The sequence below is a fragment of the Sinocyclocheilus grahami genome, unplaced genomic scaffold (assembly GCF_001515645.1).
Source record: "Sinocyclocheilus grahami isolate Dianchi unplaced genomic scaffold, SAMN03320097.WGS_v1.1 scaffold2070.1, whole genome shotgun sequence".
In the NCBI taxonomy this organism is placed as follows: domain Eukaryota; kingdom Metazoa; phylum Chordata; class Actinopteri; order Cypriniformes; family Cyprinidae; genus Sinocyclocheilus; species Sinocyclocheilus grahami.
In genome coordinates, this window is record NW_015507249.1 from 11,291 (window position 1) to 28,790 (window position 17,500).

Below are 17,500 nucleotides of genomic sequence, written 5' to 3' on the forward strand. Positions count from 1 at the left end.
AGTTTAATTTAGGGAGTATAGTCATTTTAATTACTGATATTCTGCCCATAATAGATAGTGGTAGGTTCATCCAGCGTTGAAGATTATCGTCTATTGTTTTAAATAATGGAGTGTAGTTGAGTCCAAACAACTCTGACAGCCTGGGGGAAACATTAATACCTAGATATGTGATGTAATTGGTGCACAGAGGAATCGGTGGTGTATGGGATGCCACATCCAAGCTGGTGGAATGTAATGAAAGAATTGCAGGTTTACTCCAATTGATTGAGTATTCAGAAATATTTGGGAATGAGTCAATGAGTTTAAGCGTTTCTTGTAATGATGATGGGGGGTCTTGTTAATATAATAATATTTCATCAGCATAAAGACTTATTTTGTGGTGTATATTTAGTGTTTGGATTCCTTTTATGTTGCCGTTTTGACGGATGGCTGCTGCTATTGGTTCGATGAAAATGGTGAATAGTGAAGAGGAGAGTGGGCATCCTTGTCTAGTCCCCCGGTGCAGTGTGAAGCTATGTGATGTTAGTCCATTGGTGATGACAGTGGCTGAAGGTCATGTATACAGAATTTTTATCCAATCAATGAATGACTTTCCAAAACCAAACCTCTCTAGTGTGGAAAACAGGAATTTCCAATTGACTCTATCGAATGCTTTTTCTGCATCGAGAGGGACTATGATGGTTTTGTTTTTTTTAATTGACGAGTAATACATTAAGTTAAAAAGTCTGCGTGTGTTGTTAGATGCAAGTCTACCTTTTATGAAACCAGTTTGGTCTGGATGGATTATAGATGGTGTGACTTTTTCTATTCTATGGGCTAGTGCTTTGGTGATGGTTTTAATGTCTACATTGATGAGGGAAATTGGACGATATTTTGCCGGTAGTGTTGGGTCTTTATTGGGTTTGAGAAGGAGTGACATTGTGGCTGTGTTCATGTTATCTGGGAGTTTTGATTTTTGTTTTGATTCATTTATCATTCGGATGAAGAGTGGTGATAAAATAGACCAAAAGTGTTTGTAGAACTCAGCGGGGAATCCATCAGGACCTGGTGCTTAATTGTTCGGGCATGAGTTTAAGGGCATTAAAGATTTCTTGTTCTGTTAAAGGGGATTCAAGAGTATTTATTTGCTATTTACTAAGTTGAGGTAGGTTGATATTGTTGTGAAATGAATTGATGTCTTTCTGAGTCGGGTCTTTTTCAGAGGAATATAATTTACTGTAAAAAATTTTGAAAGATTTGATTTATTTCTTCTGGTGAATCGGTGGACTTCCCGGCTGTGTCTGTAATAACTGGTATTGCTGTTTTTTCCTTATTTTGTTTGATTTGATTTGCCAAATATTTACCGGATTTGTTACCGTGATGGAAGTTTTCTTGTCTTAGCCTATGAATTAGGATTGGGTATGTTTATTGATTAATTCATTTAATTTAAATGTACATTTTCTTGGTGTGTCCTGTGTTTCTTCTGTTGGGTTATTTATATTGATGTCTTCAAGTTCTTAGATTTTTTTTGTTCCAGTTCAGCTTGTTGTTCCTTCTCTTTCATTTTTGTGTAAACGGAGAATGAAATGATTTTTCCTCTTAGTACTGCTTTCCCTGCTTCCCACAGAAGAGATGGAGATGATCCGGGGAGTCCTTCGTCTCTAGAAAGCATGCACACTCTCTTTTAAAATAGCTGTCAAAGTCATGGTCTTTTGGAAGAGATGTGTTAAATCGCCATCTAGTAATGGGTTTATGTGGACTAGTTATATTCCATTTTAATGTTATTGGGGCATGATCACTAATAACTGGATGGATCTTTGATTGAGAAATATTTGATATGATAGAATTACTGGTGAGAAAGAAGTCACTACGGGAATATGAGTGGTGGACTGGTGAGAAAAATGAGTATTCTTTAACGTTAGGATGCTGTAGACGCCAACCATCGCCAAGACCAAAAGCACTCATGAACTGTTTTATGGTTTCTGCAGATTTCCAGATACGTTTATTGGCCAAACTGTTAGATCTATCGATTGTTGAGTCTAAAACTGTGTTGAAATCACCTGCTATTATGACTAGACAGTTAGAAAAATCTGAAATGGAAGAAGAAAAAAAAAGCTCTGGAAAAAAGATGGGTCGCCTGTGTTTGGGCCATATAAACATATTATTAATTGAGATGTTTATGATAATGAAACGTCCCTCAGGGTCTATAACGGTGGTGTTATGAACAAATTATGAACAAATTAGATTTTTTTTTACTTATTAGAATGCATACTCCTCTCTGTTTTGTGTTGTAGGGAGCCAAGAATAAATGATTGTACTTAGATGATTTAATTTAGTTATGATCAGATTCTGATAGATGTGTTTCTTGCAGAAGGCATATGTCGGGTCTGTTCGTACTGTATGTGTATAAATGTGAGTGTATGTATTCGAAGGGGTATGGCAGTGCGTATGTGTGTGTGTGTATAACAATGCAATGTTGTTAGCAGACTGACAAAACTACAGATACATAATTTACAGAATGTACACAGCAGGACAACAATAAAACAAAAACCATTAAATACAAAGATATAGTGGAACATGGGGAGGGGCACGAGACCTAGGTGCAAAAACAAGAGCATATCTTATAGATTAAAGAAAGAGAGAGAGAGCGAGAGAGATCAGTTTATCATAATGCAGTTATTGACTCAGGAATGAATGGAAGTGAGGTGTTCAGAAAAGCCAGGGGGTAATGTCCTTATCGCGATATAGTTGTCCCTATGTATAATTTGTCCACTGTAAGTGTACTAAGCTTATATTTAATATTATACTACAATACACTACAGTTTACTGTAGTAAAGTTTACTACAGTATATATTACAGTTTATCAGTTCACTATACAGTATGCTGTAGCATTCATTAAAATGTGTTCTATAATACTATCATGTGTACAGTACAATACACTTTACTATAGTATGGTTTAATTCAGCACAATAATAGCGTCAAATAAACGACAAAACAGACGAAAATCAGTCCGAATCAAAAATCATTTTCTAAAAATAACACCAGTCCGATGTTGCCTCAATAAGACAGATGTCATCAGATAATGAACAAGAATTCGCTGTAATTGTGATAGATGTGATTTTGTGTAATGATATTTGCGGTCTGAAAATACGTTCCCTGTAGTTCCCTGTAGTTATGTGATATTTGCAATCAGAGCTCTCCTTTTCTGTAGGGCGAAGTGTAAAGATGAGGCGATACAGGCGTAATCATCTCTTTTCATTTATCAGGAGCGGTTTAACATAACATAGCCTAACTCTGTGCTGCATCTCTGTCAACTCATTCAAGTGTTTGTGAGTGTCATAGTATGTTATTCCGTATAACTCCACTGTGTCACATTTATGCTGATCTCAACACTCTGATTGTCTCTTATTAACACACGCTGAATGGCACATAGAGAGCGCCACCTACAGACAGGCCAGGAAACTAAGGTAACTAAGAAATCTCCCAGTAATAACCAGCTGTGTTCACTTACATTCTTATTCTTCAGTTCTAATATTAGAACCGGCCGTCCACATGACAGCGTCCACCGACGTGACCAAGAAGAAGAAAAGCAAGCAGTCAAGCGAGGACGCCTTGAAGAAGGTGAACACTAACCTGCTGAACAGCATCTTTGGACAGGTATCTCACACGCCGTCACTTCTGCTCTTGTGTTTGCAGTCTGTAGTGAGATGGTCTCTTGTGTCAAGCTGATCAACTTCTGTTCAGCACACAAAGTCCACACGACCTGTGTGCTTTATTCGAAGTATTCTGAAGTCATATATGATAGACTTCAGAAATCAGAGCACTTGGAATAAAGCACACAAGTCATGTGAACTACTGTTATATATCACATTAAATCATATTAAACAGTCATATTATATCGTGTAAACAGTCTCACTCCCTATTATGGAAAAGAGCTGTCTGGACATTCTGCTGAACGTCTCCTTCTGCACTTTTTACCATTTCATTTACAAGAAATCATTTCTCTTCTATTGATGCATTTGTCTCCATGTGTTTTTCTCTTGTTTTATTTACTTGGAGCATCTTGTTTTGTGGAATCTGCTCTTCAGATCATTGTGTCTTTTATTAAAACAGCACAGAATCATCAATCAATGAGCAATATTTTGGGACCCTTTGTCCAAATAAAACTCTAGCTCTGTTTGTTTTATCCCGTCAGACTGAGCGTCTGCGTTTACATTCATTTAGCAGAGGCTTTTATTTAAAAGTGACTTAGAAAGGAGGAACATTACAGGGAATTTGTCATTAGAACCAACACAATTCCAAATACACAATGCCAAGTTTGAGTTATCGGTGAGTACACAGATTCAGGAAGAAAATCTAAAGTGCTTGAGAAGAGATCTCAGCAGAAATGTGTATGCAGTATTATGCCGTTAATGGTTGCATTGCATTACAGTAATGAACTGCAAACACGTCTGCCAATTATTCACTGTAATTCTTGATTTACAGTATATGACTGTCAGCATTGTTGCCAGTTAGTTACCATAATGCCTCCGTTACAGTAATTAACAGCCAAACACTGTTGCCAGTATTTTACTGTAAAACAATCCTGGTAAGGTCTAACAGAGTAAAGATGAGGACATAAAATATTATTTGACAAGTTTTTTTAAAATCTTCCCCGTTTATTATCTTAAATCCATGACAGTGTTCAAAAGAATTGTTCTAGCAACAGGACAAACACTTCAACGTCATTACTATTAACAGTGAAGTCATTTACAGTAAATACAGCCAATAACTGAGGTACAGGATGACAGCAGTTGCATACCTGGATGAGCGTGTGGCGACTGACCAATCAGAATCAAGTATTCCAGAGAGCCGTGTAATAATTAACGTTAACTAATCAAACCTTATTGTAAAAGTGTTGCCATTATAATTGTATTAATTTAATGTCTGCCTATAACCTGCAGTGTTATGAGCGAAACTATATGATTGTCCATGATTCATTGTTTTATGGCTGATGGTGTTGGTTCATGTTTTTTGCTGCAGTTTTGTCTTGTGTTGCTGTGAGACTGTATTTGTCTAATCATCTGCTCTTCTTAAACAAATGTGTATCTTAAAACAGATTTATTTTAAGTCAACCGTTATTTATTATAGTGTGTACGTTGATGTAGTCCAGGAGGATTCAGATGTGCAGCGCTTGTGACATTGTAAGATCGGATGAAGTTGTCATAAATTGACTTTTGGTTGAATTGATGATGCTGTGTTCAAGTTGTATGTTTTAGAAGTACACATGATTACTAGGAAACAAACCCATGAGCTTGATGTTCCCAGCACCATACTACATCTTAATAGATTTCTGTAGTTTGTAGGTGTAAGATGTTATTTTATTGTATATACATCCTTCTGTTTAAACTGCATTAGTCAGGCTTTCTGAGCTGTTATTAAAGGCTGTCTGGACTTTACAGCTGATTCTACAGGTTTGGGATTATCACTGGACTCTGCAGCTGATTCTACAAGTTTTGGACAATCCAGGATTCTAAGTGGACTCAGATCACCAACACCGGGATTGAAGAGAGGAACGACTGATCCAGAGAATCTGCTGCTGATGGTCAGGAGATGTTTACTCTCTGTGACGTTGTAAAATGACAGCAGACCCTCATCATAATCGAACAGAACTCCCAGTCGCTCAGGTCTCGGTGTCAGTGAGAAGCTAATCGATGGATCAGTGTTGGTGTAAAAGCCATGAGGACCGTCTGAACACAAGAACCAGAAACCAGCTGATGGAGTTAAAGCAGATCTGTCTCTTGCAGTAAAATGTCCATGTTTCACCACACCGATTAACCAGAAGCTTTTGGGAGCTGTATGTTCTAGTGCCAGCTCTACCTCCCAATAGTGACGACCAGAGGTGAATCTTTGGGCTCCAGATGCACATAATTCAAATGGAAATCCCTCTCCAGTGTGTTTATATTCTGGACGATCCTTCACCATTTTACAGTCCTTAGAAAGCATCAGACCTGGATGTAAAGCCTCACGGTCAATAGTGATCTCAACTGTGAGGAATAAATACACGAGCAACCGTTATTAATCCTCTTAAACTCTATGTATATGTGCATGTGTTTATAATCTATGGACATAAAAATGAGATATTGCCACACCTGCATGTTTCCTCAGTTCCTCTATATTGATGTCTTCCACAACTAAAATGAAAAACAATTTGAGATTTTAGAGAAAGAAAACTTCAGCTGTAATTGAGGACATCTACAAATAGCATCAATATATTAAGAAATAATGAGTTTTACAAACTTTTATGCATTGTTAATTCCCCATATTTGATTATGTTCACATTAGTTCTGGTATACTGTTAAAATACACTGCAAAAAAAAACAATACAGTGGAAAAAAAAAACAATACAGTGGAGCCCAAAAGTCTGAGACCTTGAAAATCTGGGATATGAAATTCTACATTTGGAAATCTTACAAAAAATAAATACTGTGACATAAAATTAACTCTAAGTACAGACAGACAGATTTTCTTGCTTCCACTGGAACACAAGATGCTCTTTTTGTTGATAAAATAATTTATGAAAGATGATATGAAATTATAAAAATGCAAAAGCATTTTGACTATAATTGTTCTTGCTATGAAACCAAAAAATAACTGTCATCTTGTTTTACTGTGACTTACTGTGAGCTGAGGTTGGACTCAGTGGATTTTATAGACTTATTTTCTGACAAACCGATTCTTCCATCATCATCTGAACTGTATGCCGGTCCTGTTACATCTGTCTGCCCTGAGCTGTCTGCCTGCCCTGACACGACCATGGAGGTCGTTCCCCTACCCGCTGCGCTCGCTGTGTTAGGAGTCGCACCATCTCTGAACCTCCTGACTGTCATGAACTCCCACCTCTTCTCAAGAGTCATCTGCTATGTTCTGCACCACTGCCGTTGCATTCTGCCAGCCCCTCAGCTCACTCTCAGCCCACCATCATTGATTTGGGTTCGCCGTGGGTCTGGATGATCCCTTGTCTCTGACCTCGGCCCATCGATCCAGCGGCTCCACCATGGTTCCTACCTCCCTCACCTCCACCGTGGCCTGTCAGTCCACCAGCTCCACCTCCTCCCTTCGTCCCTTTGGCTCCACCTTGGTCCTCTGTCACTCTGGCTCCACTGCGGCTTTCCAGATCCCCGTCTACGCCTCGGTTGCCTGAGCCATCTGCTCCGCCTAGGCCCTCCGGATCCTCCGCGTCGCCCTGGCTCTATGGCTCACCGCCTCCACCCTGAGCTCCTCTCCCACCTGCTCCGCCACTGTCAGCCGGCCCCCTGGAGTCATCAGCCCTTTCTCCATGGCTCCTCCCTCCATCGGCTCCACCGTGGGCCGCATTCCTGGCTGCAGTCTGGGTCCCACCTGGCTCCTCCTGCTCCAAGTCCCTCCTGTCTTCTTCCTGGCTCCTCCCTCCGTCGCCGCCACCCTGGTCATCTGCCTGCCTTTCTGCCTGCCCTTCGCCCTCCCCTGTTACCATCCCAACTCCACTCCTTTGTCCTCCTCCTAAGTCCCCTCTGTCCCTCCATTGTTGTTTTGTTTACGGCGCGAGGTCGCGCCTGGCCGGAGGGGGGAGTACTGTCACCATATGGACCTTGTATCTGCTCTCCTGTTTTGTTTAGTGACCTAGTTTTCCTTAGTTCCCTTGATTAGTTCATTCTGTTCACCTGTGTCCTGTTAATTTAGTCATTAGTTAGCCCTCTCTTGCTTTTGTATAAGTACTCCCCGTTTCTGTTCAGTCCTTGTCGGATATTGTATTGTCTTTGTGTATGCTGCTTGTGTTTCCCAGTGTTTTGTATGGATCTTCTTCTTCTTGGATTCTTATTAAATGCTATATTGGAGTATCTTTGTCTTTGTGTGCCTTCCTTCCTCAAGAGCGTGACAACTTCAGCAGCTACAGTTCCTGTAAGTATAGCAAAGAACTAAACGTCTTCAAATACCTTTTTTCCTCAGTTTCTCCAGAATTCCCTCCTCACAATCTAAAACGAGAGAAAATTTCAAAGGAAAAGTTAATTATTAATCTGCTTCATAAATACTCCAGACTCTATAAACCACAATAAATGTAACCCTTTCAGGCAGAAATTTCATTTAGACTATCAGTTGGGTTCTAATTTCTTAGGCTCAGGGTCAAAGGTAATTTCTAAAGTGGTTTCTCTAAGTAACCCCTGCACTCCAGCTCATTTGTGTTAAAGCACTGTGAGGTCATTCTGTCAATCCAGTAACTTGTTTCAGTTTTTGGTTTGTCTGATACAAGCATCACACTGCTCGTAATGTTCATCTATTTTGTGCATCAACTGGCATAAAAATAGGAATTTCTTTAGTTGTGTCAGACTTTCAAAACAATCAGATCAGATAATGGCAAATATTCTTGATTATCTTCTTTTAATAAGAAAAAAAAGCAATGGTTTGTGTTACTCTTGTATGGAGCCTATTTAGTGGCTTTGGTGCAAAACCTTCACATTTTACCTAAGAAAATTAAAACTGCTTAATTTGCTTCATGGTATTTATTCAGTAGATTGTCACTCTGCAGAATGGAAACATTTCGACTTTAAACTCTCAAGCAAAATGAGAGATTTTAGTTTTGTGGTTTGTTTTTGTTCTCAAGAAGCAAAGTGAGAGAGATGGACAGGATGGAATAAACAACAAGCTTTACAAATACTGTATATGAATATATAACTGAAATGATGCCATACCTGGTACTTTCTTCGGTTCTTCTGCATTTGTTCCTAAAATCAAAAACAAATAATGTAAGGTTTTAGAGAAAGAAAACTACCGCTGTAATTGTGAGCAACTACAGTTATTAGTATGTACTGGAAATGCATTGCTTATGTAACATTATGCTTATATTCTCATTACGTGAATACAAGATTTCTGCTACAACATGCACATGAGCGTTTATTTGACGTTTAGTGGGTCACTTCAGCAGCTGCCATTATAAAAATATTGCAAAGATAAACTTCTTCAAATACCTTCTTTTGTCAGTCTCTCCATAGTTTCCTCCTCACAAACTGAAATGAGAGAATTTCATTTTGAGGGTTTAATTACCAATTTATTCACACAAATACTCCACTTGATTAACCACAATAAATTCTGATGTTAAGCTGATTCATTTAATCATTTAGTAGACGCTTGAATCCAAAAAGACTTACAAATGAGGAAAATATAAGCATTTTCATATGTATTTCTGAATGTTAAAATGATGCACATGTAGTTTACTTACTTTCTTTAGCTGGTTTCTTCCCTGAAAAAAAAGCAACACTTAAGAATAAAATACCTGCATAAAAACCATCTGAAGATACAATTTAAATAGTTTAAACTATGATTGTACCTGTTAGTTTCTCTCTGTATTTGTAGAGGATGAACACAACCGAACCCAGAAGAGCACAGATGAGAAAAGTGAGGAAAAGAGCCTTCCATGAACCTGATGGATCTGAGAATTAGAAACCAGATGAATCTAAACACCTTCAAAATATATAAATCAATTACAGTAAAGTAGAAACATATTTTTAAAACTCTTTTAACATAAAAATGCTGTTTGCAACCCATTTTTCTTCTAAAACAAGACTGAGAACATCTCGGTTATGTAAGGAGGGAACGGAGACAATCGATGAATTGGGATCTCGCTTAGAGAGACCAATCCACTTAGAGTGTAAACTAAACGAGCCAATGCACATTGGCATTTCATTTAGACTATCAGTTGGGTTCTAATTTCTTAGGCTCAGGGTCAAAGGTAATTTCTAAAGTGGTTTCTCTAAGTAACCCCTGCACTCCAGCTCATTTGTGTTAAAGCACTGTGAGGTCATTCTGTCAATCCAGTAACTTGTTTCAGTTTTTGGTTTGTCTGATACAAGCATCACACTGCTCGTAATGTTCATCTATTTTGTGCATCAACTGGCATAAAAATAGGAATTTCTTTAGTTGTGTCAGACTTTCAAAACAATCAGATCAGATAATGGCAAATATTCTTGATTATCTTCTTTTAATAAGAAAAAAAAGCAATGGTTTGTGTTACTCTTGTATGGAGCCTATTTAGTGGCTTTGGTGCAAAACCTTCACATTTTACCTAAGAAAATTAAAACTGCTTAATTTGCTTCATGGTATTTATTCAGTAGATTGTCACTCTGCAGAATGGAAACATTTCGACTTTAAACTCTCAAGCAAAATGAGAGATTTTAGTTTTGTGGTTTGTTTTTATTCTCAAGAAGCAAAGTGAGAGAGATGGACAGGATGGAATAAACAACAAGCTTTACAAATACTGTATATGAATATATAACTGAAATGATGCCATACCTGGTACTTTCTTCGGTTCTTCTGCATTTGTTCCTAAAATCAAAAACAAATAATGTAAGGTTTTAGAGAAAGAAAAGCAATGGTTTGTGTTACTCTTGTATGCAGCCTATTTAGTGGCTTTGGTGCAAAACCTTCACATTTTACCTAAGAAAATTAAAACTGCTTAATTTGCTTCATGGTATTTATTCAGTAGATTGTCACTCTGCAGAATGGAAACATTTCGACTTTAAACTCTCAAGCAAAATGAGAGATTTTAGTTTTGTGGTTTGTTTTTGTTCTCAAGAAGCAAAGTGAGAGAGATGGACAGGATGGAATAAACAACAAGCTTTACAAATACTGTATATGAATATATAACTGAAATGATGCCATACCTGGTACTTTCTTCGGTTCTTCTGCATTTGTTCCTAAAATCAAAAACAAATAATGTAAGGTTTTAGAGAAAGAAAACTACCGCTGTAATTGTGAGCAACTACAGTTATTAGTATGTACTGGAAATGCATTGCTTATGTAACATTATGCTTATATTCTCATTACGTGAATACAAGATTTCTGCTACAACATGCACATGAGCGTTTATTTGACGTTTAGTGGGTCACTTCAGCAGCTGCCATTATAAAAATATTGCAAAGATAAACTTCTTCAAATACCTTCTTTTGTCAGTCTCTCCATAGTTTCCTCCTCACAAACTGAAATGAGAGAATTTCATTTTGAGGGTTTAATTACCAATTTATTCACACAAATACTCCACTTGATTAACCACAATAAATTCTGATGTTAAGCTGATTCATTTAATCATTTAGTAGACGCTTGAATCCAAAAAGACTTACAAATGAGGAAAATATAAGCATTTTCATATGTATTTCTGAATGTTAAAATGATGCACATGTAGTTTACTTACTTTCTTTAGCTGGTTTCTTCCCTGAAAAAAAAAGCAACACTTAAGAATAAAATACCTGCATAAAAACCATCTGAAGATACAATTTAAATCGTTTAAACTATGATTGTACCTGTTAGTTTCTCTCTGTATTTGTAGAGGATGAACACAACCGAACCCAGAAGAGCACAGATGAGAAAAGTGAGGAAAAGAGCCTTCCATGGACCTGAGAAACAGAAACCAGACGAATCTAAACACCTTCAAAAAATATAAATCAATTACAGTAATAAAGTAGAAAAAAATGTATGGGATTTGGTTAGATTTTATTGATTGGATGGTTGGCAAGTAAGAGAGTAACAAGTAAGAGAGACTGATGACATCAAAGAAAATTGTTTCAGTGGTGGAGCGGAATAAAAAGGAACATGCATTCAAGAATGTATGCTAAATAAATTATATTTATAGATCAATTATATTTGCTTAAAATGTAACTTAAAGACAGAAAACCTGCAGTTAAGGTCATGGGGGGGAAAAAAAAAAGACTTACAAGTGAGGAAAATATAAGCATTTTCATATGTATTTCTGAATGTTAAAATGATGCACATGTAGTTTACTTACTTTCTTTAGCTGGTTTCTTCCCTGAAAAAAAAGCAACACTTAAGAATAAAATACCTGCATAAAAACCATCTGAAGATACAATTTAAATAGTTTAAACTATGATTGTACCTGTTAGTTTCTCTCTGTATTTGTAGAGGATGAACACAACCGAACCCAGAAGAGCACAGATGAGAAAAGTGAGGAAAAGAGCCTTCCATGGACCTGAGAAACAGAAACCAGACGAATCTAAACACCTTCAAAAAATATAAATCAATTACAGTAATAAAGTAGAAAAAAATGTATGGGATTTGGTTAGATTTTATTGATTGGATGGTTGGCAAGTAAGAGAGTAACAAGTAAGAGAGACTGATGACATCAAAGAAAATTGTTTCAGTGGTGGAGCGGAATAAAAAGGAACATGCATTCAAGAATGTATGCTAAATAAATTATATTTATAGATCAATTATATTTGCTTAAAATGTAACTTAAAGACAGAAAACCTGCAGTTAAGGTCATGGGGGGGAAAAACTAATGTAAACGATCACAGGCCTAGCATTCAAGCCAATTTGATCACTTTGTTTGTGGTATCTACAAATATCCATGTTCTCTAACCTGAAGACACGATTCCCTTTATGTTCAGTCTTCCTTCTTTTACTTCTCCAGTTCTGAGAGAGACTGAACATGAGACCAGTTGAGCGTCTGAGAGAGAGACGGCCGTCCAGCTGTGGACAGAGAACATCTCATCTGCTCCAATAGTTTAAACTATGATTGTACCTGTTAGTTTCTCGCTGTATTTGTAGAGGATGAACACAACCGAACCCAGAAGAGCACAGATGAGAAAAGTGAGGAAAAGAGCCTTCCATGGACCTGAGAAACAGAAACCAGACGAATCTAAACACCTTCAAAAAATATAAATCAATTACAGTAATAAAGTAGAAAAAAATGTATGGGATTTGGTTAGATTTTATTGATTGGATGGTTGGCAAGTAAGAGAGTAACAAGTAAGAGAGACTGATCAAAGACATCAAAGAAAATTGTTTCAGTGGTGGAGCGGAATAAAAAGGAACATGCATTCAAGAATGTATGCTAAATAAATTATATTTATAGATCAATTATATTTGCTTAAAATGTAACTTAAAGACAGAAAACCTGCAGTTAAGGTCATGGGGGGAAAAAACTAATGTAAACGATCACAGGCCTAGCATTCAAGCCAATTTGATCACTTTGTTTGTGGTATCTACAAATATCCATGTTCTCTAACCTGAAGACACGATGCCCTGTATGTTCAGTCTTCCTTCTTTTACTTCTCCAGTTCTGAGAGAGACTGAACATGAGACCAGTTGAGCGTCTGAGAGAGAGACGGCCGTCCAGCTGTGGACAGAGAACATCTCATCTGCTCCACGACTGTGAGACGATCCTCCAGGACGGAGAGCCCTGTGGTTACATACGTAACCTGAGATGTTCCCTTTTGAGGGAACTTCAAACTGCTTCCTCTAGGGGTTGCTATGGGGAACCCACCCACAGCACCATGCTGAGGGGAGTGCATGCCACGGCGAGCACTAAGTAACCAACTCTCTCTCAACTCAACTCAACTCTAAGTAACATAGCCATGGAAGTTGCCCCTAGGACGCCTTGACGGCTGTCAGTGACATTATCCCCTCCAGCCAAGGGCCTGAGCTGCATACCCTAAACAACTTACCTGATAGTGGCTGGGCTGGGAAGTCCAAGCCTAGGGCAGAGCTCAAAGGCTTGGAATCAAAAGAAAGAGATTCCTTTGAGGGGATACGGCCAGGTGTCTAAAACCCAGACCCTGGCCTGTCACCCAGGGGGGCTACTGCCGGCTCTGAATGAGCTTGCTCAAAGAACTGACTCGACAGATCTTTGGTAGCAACACCCTGCTCAGAAATGTATCAGCAGAGATACATTAGTTGAGTGGAGCCCAAGGCGAGAACCGGGGCCTAAGCCAACTCAGAGAATGGGAACGAGGCTAACAGCGCATTACCCTTACCATACAGGATTTTAGAAAGTGCGCAGAATGCTTAGCGTGCACATTTACCACAATGTGGATTTTAGAAAGTGTACGGAGGCTTAGCGTGTGCACTTACCATAGCATAGATTTAGAAACACCATTGCTTAAAGGGTAACCGAGGCTGTATTAAGCCAGCCTAGGGGCCTTATGTGTGCATCTGTTCACAGACCACAAATGCTCAGACGGGAATGGCAGGCTTAAAGATAACCCTCTGAGGTGAGGGGAGCACTGCCTGGCTTGACCCGAATAGAGGCAGCTTATCAGGGAAGCAGCAAGTGGCACAAAACCTCCTGATGTCACTGCCACGGAGCTCAAGTGTGGAGGGTTCAATCCCTAGCGAGGAGAGAGAGAGGAACCCAGCTCGACCGAAGCGACCAATAGCCCAGGGTAGAGGACCTAACTCTAGAGTCGAGAGGAGGACTCACCCAGTCTGCCCAGGACCGGCGAGCTCAAAGGGACCCTCCCGCAGTGAGGGGAGCACAGCCATGTCCGAAATCAGAAATGGGATCCTGCTAGAAGGGGATCACACATTTCTAATGGAACAACAGGGTCCCAACATAAAGGCAACTGACCAAGGAGGCGACAGAGATGGGCCTAACACTTAGTTCATTGCAAATGGGGTCCTACGGGAGCAGTGCTCTCGGCTCTCAAGCTGAAGCAGGTCCTTACAGCACATACTGGGAGCGACTCATAGCTAACCCTCACAGAGAGGGGAGCATTTCTCTTCTCGACCAGAAGGGAGGCGCTAGATTAGAAGGGGTTACCTAGCAGTGCCCAATAAGAGACAGTCCACTGGAGCAGCTCATCTCGATAGAGAGCGTGGGTCCCGTATAACCAGACCCGATAGAATCTGAAGAAATAGCAGGACCCAATAACCATTCATGCAAATAGAGCTTACTGCTCCTCAGAGCAGAAGCACAAAGGAGGGGTTCCCACAGAAACACAAATCTCTCTTACCTCAGGGAACGCAGTGTACTCCAGCCCACTACGCAGAGGGGTAATTACTGGTTCAACCATAAGGGCAGTGTGACAGTGAGGAACCACCGGCCCGATCGTCTATGGAGCGTTGAGCTCCTCAATGCCTCAGCGAGAGGAGCTCTAGCTCAGAGAATGTGTATGAAGGTTAAGGAATGATTCAAATCTCGGGAGAACCCTCAGGGTGAGAAATGAGTAGTTCACACCTGGCCAGATGATAGGGAGCATGTCGCGATGCATGTCCTCAAAAGAGTACTAGCCCACGAGAGGGACTCATAGGTCCTGAGGTTGCAGCGTTACACTGGGGACCTGATGCTGGGAGGCTTCCTCAGAAGCCTAGGCTGCGTGTCCAAGCCGAAGATGAGGGCTATCACCAGCCTGGAGCCAGAACCGATGAGTGAAACCATCACTGTAATCGGTCAACAGCAGGAGGTCCTGACTTAGCAGGTGGGTCAAACCTAAAAGTCAGAAAAACAGAACAGGTCCGATTAGTGCTGCAGAGAAAGGCTAGCATCGAATACACAAGAACTAGCAGTAGAGTAGATAAAAATGGATTGTACTCACTACCCATGGCTCTCGCGCATGACTCAGGCTCATGGATATAGGCTGGAGGCGAAGTCCCAAGCCTGGACCTTCATGGTAATGAAGGACTTAAAGGCAGCCTTCTTAAACTTCACGACATTCCTCGTAAGATGAGCACGTTCAATTCATGCTTATCCCTCACAAGAAATAAGCAATGAATGCAGAGCGCATCCAACTCCCTCAAGAGCTGAACGCACTTGCTCTACACCACACACACACAAACAGCACGTGAGCCGTGTGGAACTGCAGTCATCGGAGCAAAGCCTCTGGCAAGAGAACATGCACTCCTTGTCGTGCTTAACTTAACGCTAACATAAACAAATGGTCAGTGAAGACGAAGAAGAGCATGACGTGTTATTCCGGCGCCCTTTTATACTGTGATTGTGCAGGGTAATGATGGCATAGGCTGTCGCCGGCCAATGTTATTGTTGTTTTTAGATGTATGCTTCAGACACCGGTCACGCTGAAGGCGTTCCCCATAGCGACCTCTAGAGGACGCAGTTCGAAGTTCCCTCGAAAGGGAACTGTAAATTAATACAAGAACACATACAGACACTTCATATTTAATGGTTTTTGATGATTTGTTAATTGCATTTATATATATTATACTTTCAATAAAACATCTGCATTTCATTTTAAAAGCTGTTTTTATGCATGTTTTGGCCTGAGGTTCTGTTGCATTTACACAGTTTTGACCAGCAGGCGTCACCAGCGAGTGTCGTTTCGAGTGTCCTCAACCATAGTTCTCATTATGCAGGAGATAATTTTAATGTTTGCCTGAAGTATGGCTTTAATAAGGTGTAGATGCTTGCTTACCAGTGATTTTGAGAACCACCTCTTCACTCCCATATGAACTTTCTCCACTCACGTAACAGCGAAAAGAACCATCATCTTGTACTCTGAGTTTGTCCAGCCGTAGAGAGACGTCTCCATCCTTCAGTCCACCAGACTGATCTGACCGCAGAGCCAAAGAGGTTCGGTTCCTGTACGTTTCCTCCTGGACGTCTTGGATCTTCCCATGATTATAGAGCAGAACAGGGTTGCGGAACTGATCACGACGGTACCAGCGGATCTCCAGAGCTTCAGCGTTCTCAGGAGGAGAGATCCAGCAGGGAAGAATCACTGTGGATCCCACATGAGCCGCTATAGGATCACCAGGAACCCCTACAGTGAACGACACTGAGAGACAGAGAATGAATTATTAATTTACTACAAATATTTAAGGTACAGTCGAATTTACAATTGTTTTGCGAATTTTTCAGTCATTTTATTAGGGATCCACGCGATTGGGAATTCTGTGTGAGGGTGAAAGATTTTGAAACAGGTTCTAGTTTTTTTGTGTGCAATCTGCAGATAATAATAGTTATTTGCTCGTATTACTGTTATTTGGCTGGCTAGTTTTTTTAAGGAAGAAATCTGCTTGTATTTTGACTTAGTGTCACATTACCATAACATAAGTACAGTCTATATGTAATAGTGCCATAATATATCATAGAAATTGATCATGTATATGAATTACTCGGAAGCCATGAAACTAAATGAAATCCAAGCATGTTCTTACCTGCAGTCTCTATGAGGAGATTCACCACGACAATAATCGACAGCATTCCTGTGAAATATTACAGACAGACTCCAATAAAACAAACTCTGAGGGAGATTCTTCCAGAACAGGGTAGAGCAGGAAGTGTTGTAACACTGTCATCAATATCATACACTCCCATCACATTTTGTAGCTTACAGTAGAAGTGTCATGTGACTGTGAGCAACATTGTAGCGTTCAAGACCAAAAAACTGATTTTCAGGAAAAAAAATATTTTTGATTAAGATTTTTTTTTCTTTTCATTGTGCAATTACAATTATTTACAATTATCATACAATTATTTGACTTGCATACCCTAAGCTGTTTCTCTAGTTTAATTTGATACTTTGCATTCATGCTAACTTCAAACCCACATGCTAAAACAGCTAGCTATCCTGTGGCTGCTCGGGGTGGGTATAGGTAAAAACCCATTGAGTCCAGTTATCCAATCACATCCTCTGTTGTGGCTGTCATGTGAGGTTTTTGTTGTGCATCAAGGGATTCATGTGGTAAATGTGGTACATTTTTAGAATTGATGTGTGTTTTTATGTGATATTCCAAAAAATGTACATACAAATAGGTG

At 39.6% G+C, this 17,500-nt stretch overlaps 1 protein-coding gene and 1 long non-coding RNA gene across 2 annotated transcripts; both read right to left on the minus strand.

The window, feature by feature from the left end:
• Window positions 1-4,634: 4,634 nt before the first annotated feature.
• On the minus strand, window positions 4,635-17,021 carry LOC107573920 (butyrophilin subfamily 1 member A1-like). The gene is made up of 11 exons (XM_016260377.1): window positions 16,900-17,021; window positions 16,131-16,517; window positions 15,066-15,165; window positions 13,014-13,186; window positions 9,323-9,424; window positions 9,215-9,235; window positions 8,964-9,002; window positions 8,688-8,720; window positions 7,935-7,973; window positions 6,111-6,152; window positions 4,635-6,005 (listed from the first exon to the last, which is right to left on the minus strand). Exons 1-11 carry the CDS (start codon window positions 16,943-16,945, stop codon window positions 5,377-5,379), a joined length of 1,611 nt encoding a protein of 536 aa, XP_016115863.1. The 5' UTR covers window positions 16,946-17,021; the 3' UTR covers window positions 4,635-5,376.
• LOC107573926 (uncharacterized) lies at window positions 10,656-11,380 on the minus strand. Its single transcript, XR_001607595.1, has 4 exons — window positions 11,292-11,380; window positions 11,183-11,203; window positions 10,932-10,970; window positions 10,656-10,688 (listed from the first exon to the last, which is right to left on the minus strand). It is a non-coding gene; the product is annotated as an uncharacterized lncRNA (long non-coding RNA).
• Window positions 17,022-17,500: the final 479 nt, after the last annotated feature.

What these genes read in the sequence shown, in the direction of transcription:
- LOC107573920 (XM_016260377.1), bottom strand. Translation starts at nt 16,945, where the DNA reads ATGCTGTCGATTATTGTCGTGGTGAATCTCCTCATAGAGACTGCAG. An exon ending in ATACAGAGAGAAACTAACAG is followed by an intron (nt 9,236 to 9,322) that starts GTACAATCATAG and finishes CTTTTTTTTCAG; the next exon opens with GGAAGAAACCAGCTAAAGAA. An exon ending in GGAGAGACTGACAAAAGAAG is followed by an intron (nt 8,721 to 8,963) that starts GTATTTGAAGAA and finishes TTTTGATTTTAG; the next exon opens with GAACAAATGCAGAAGAACCG.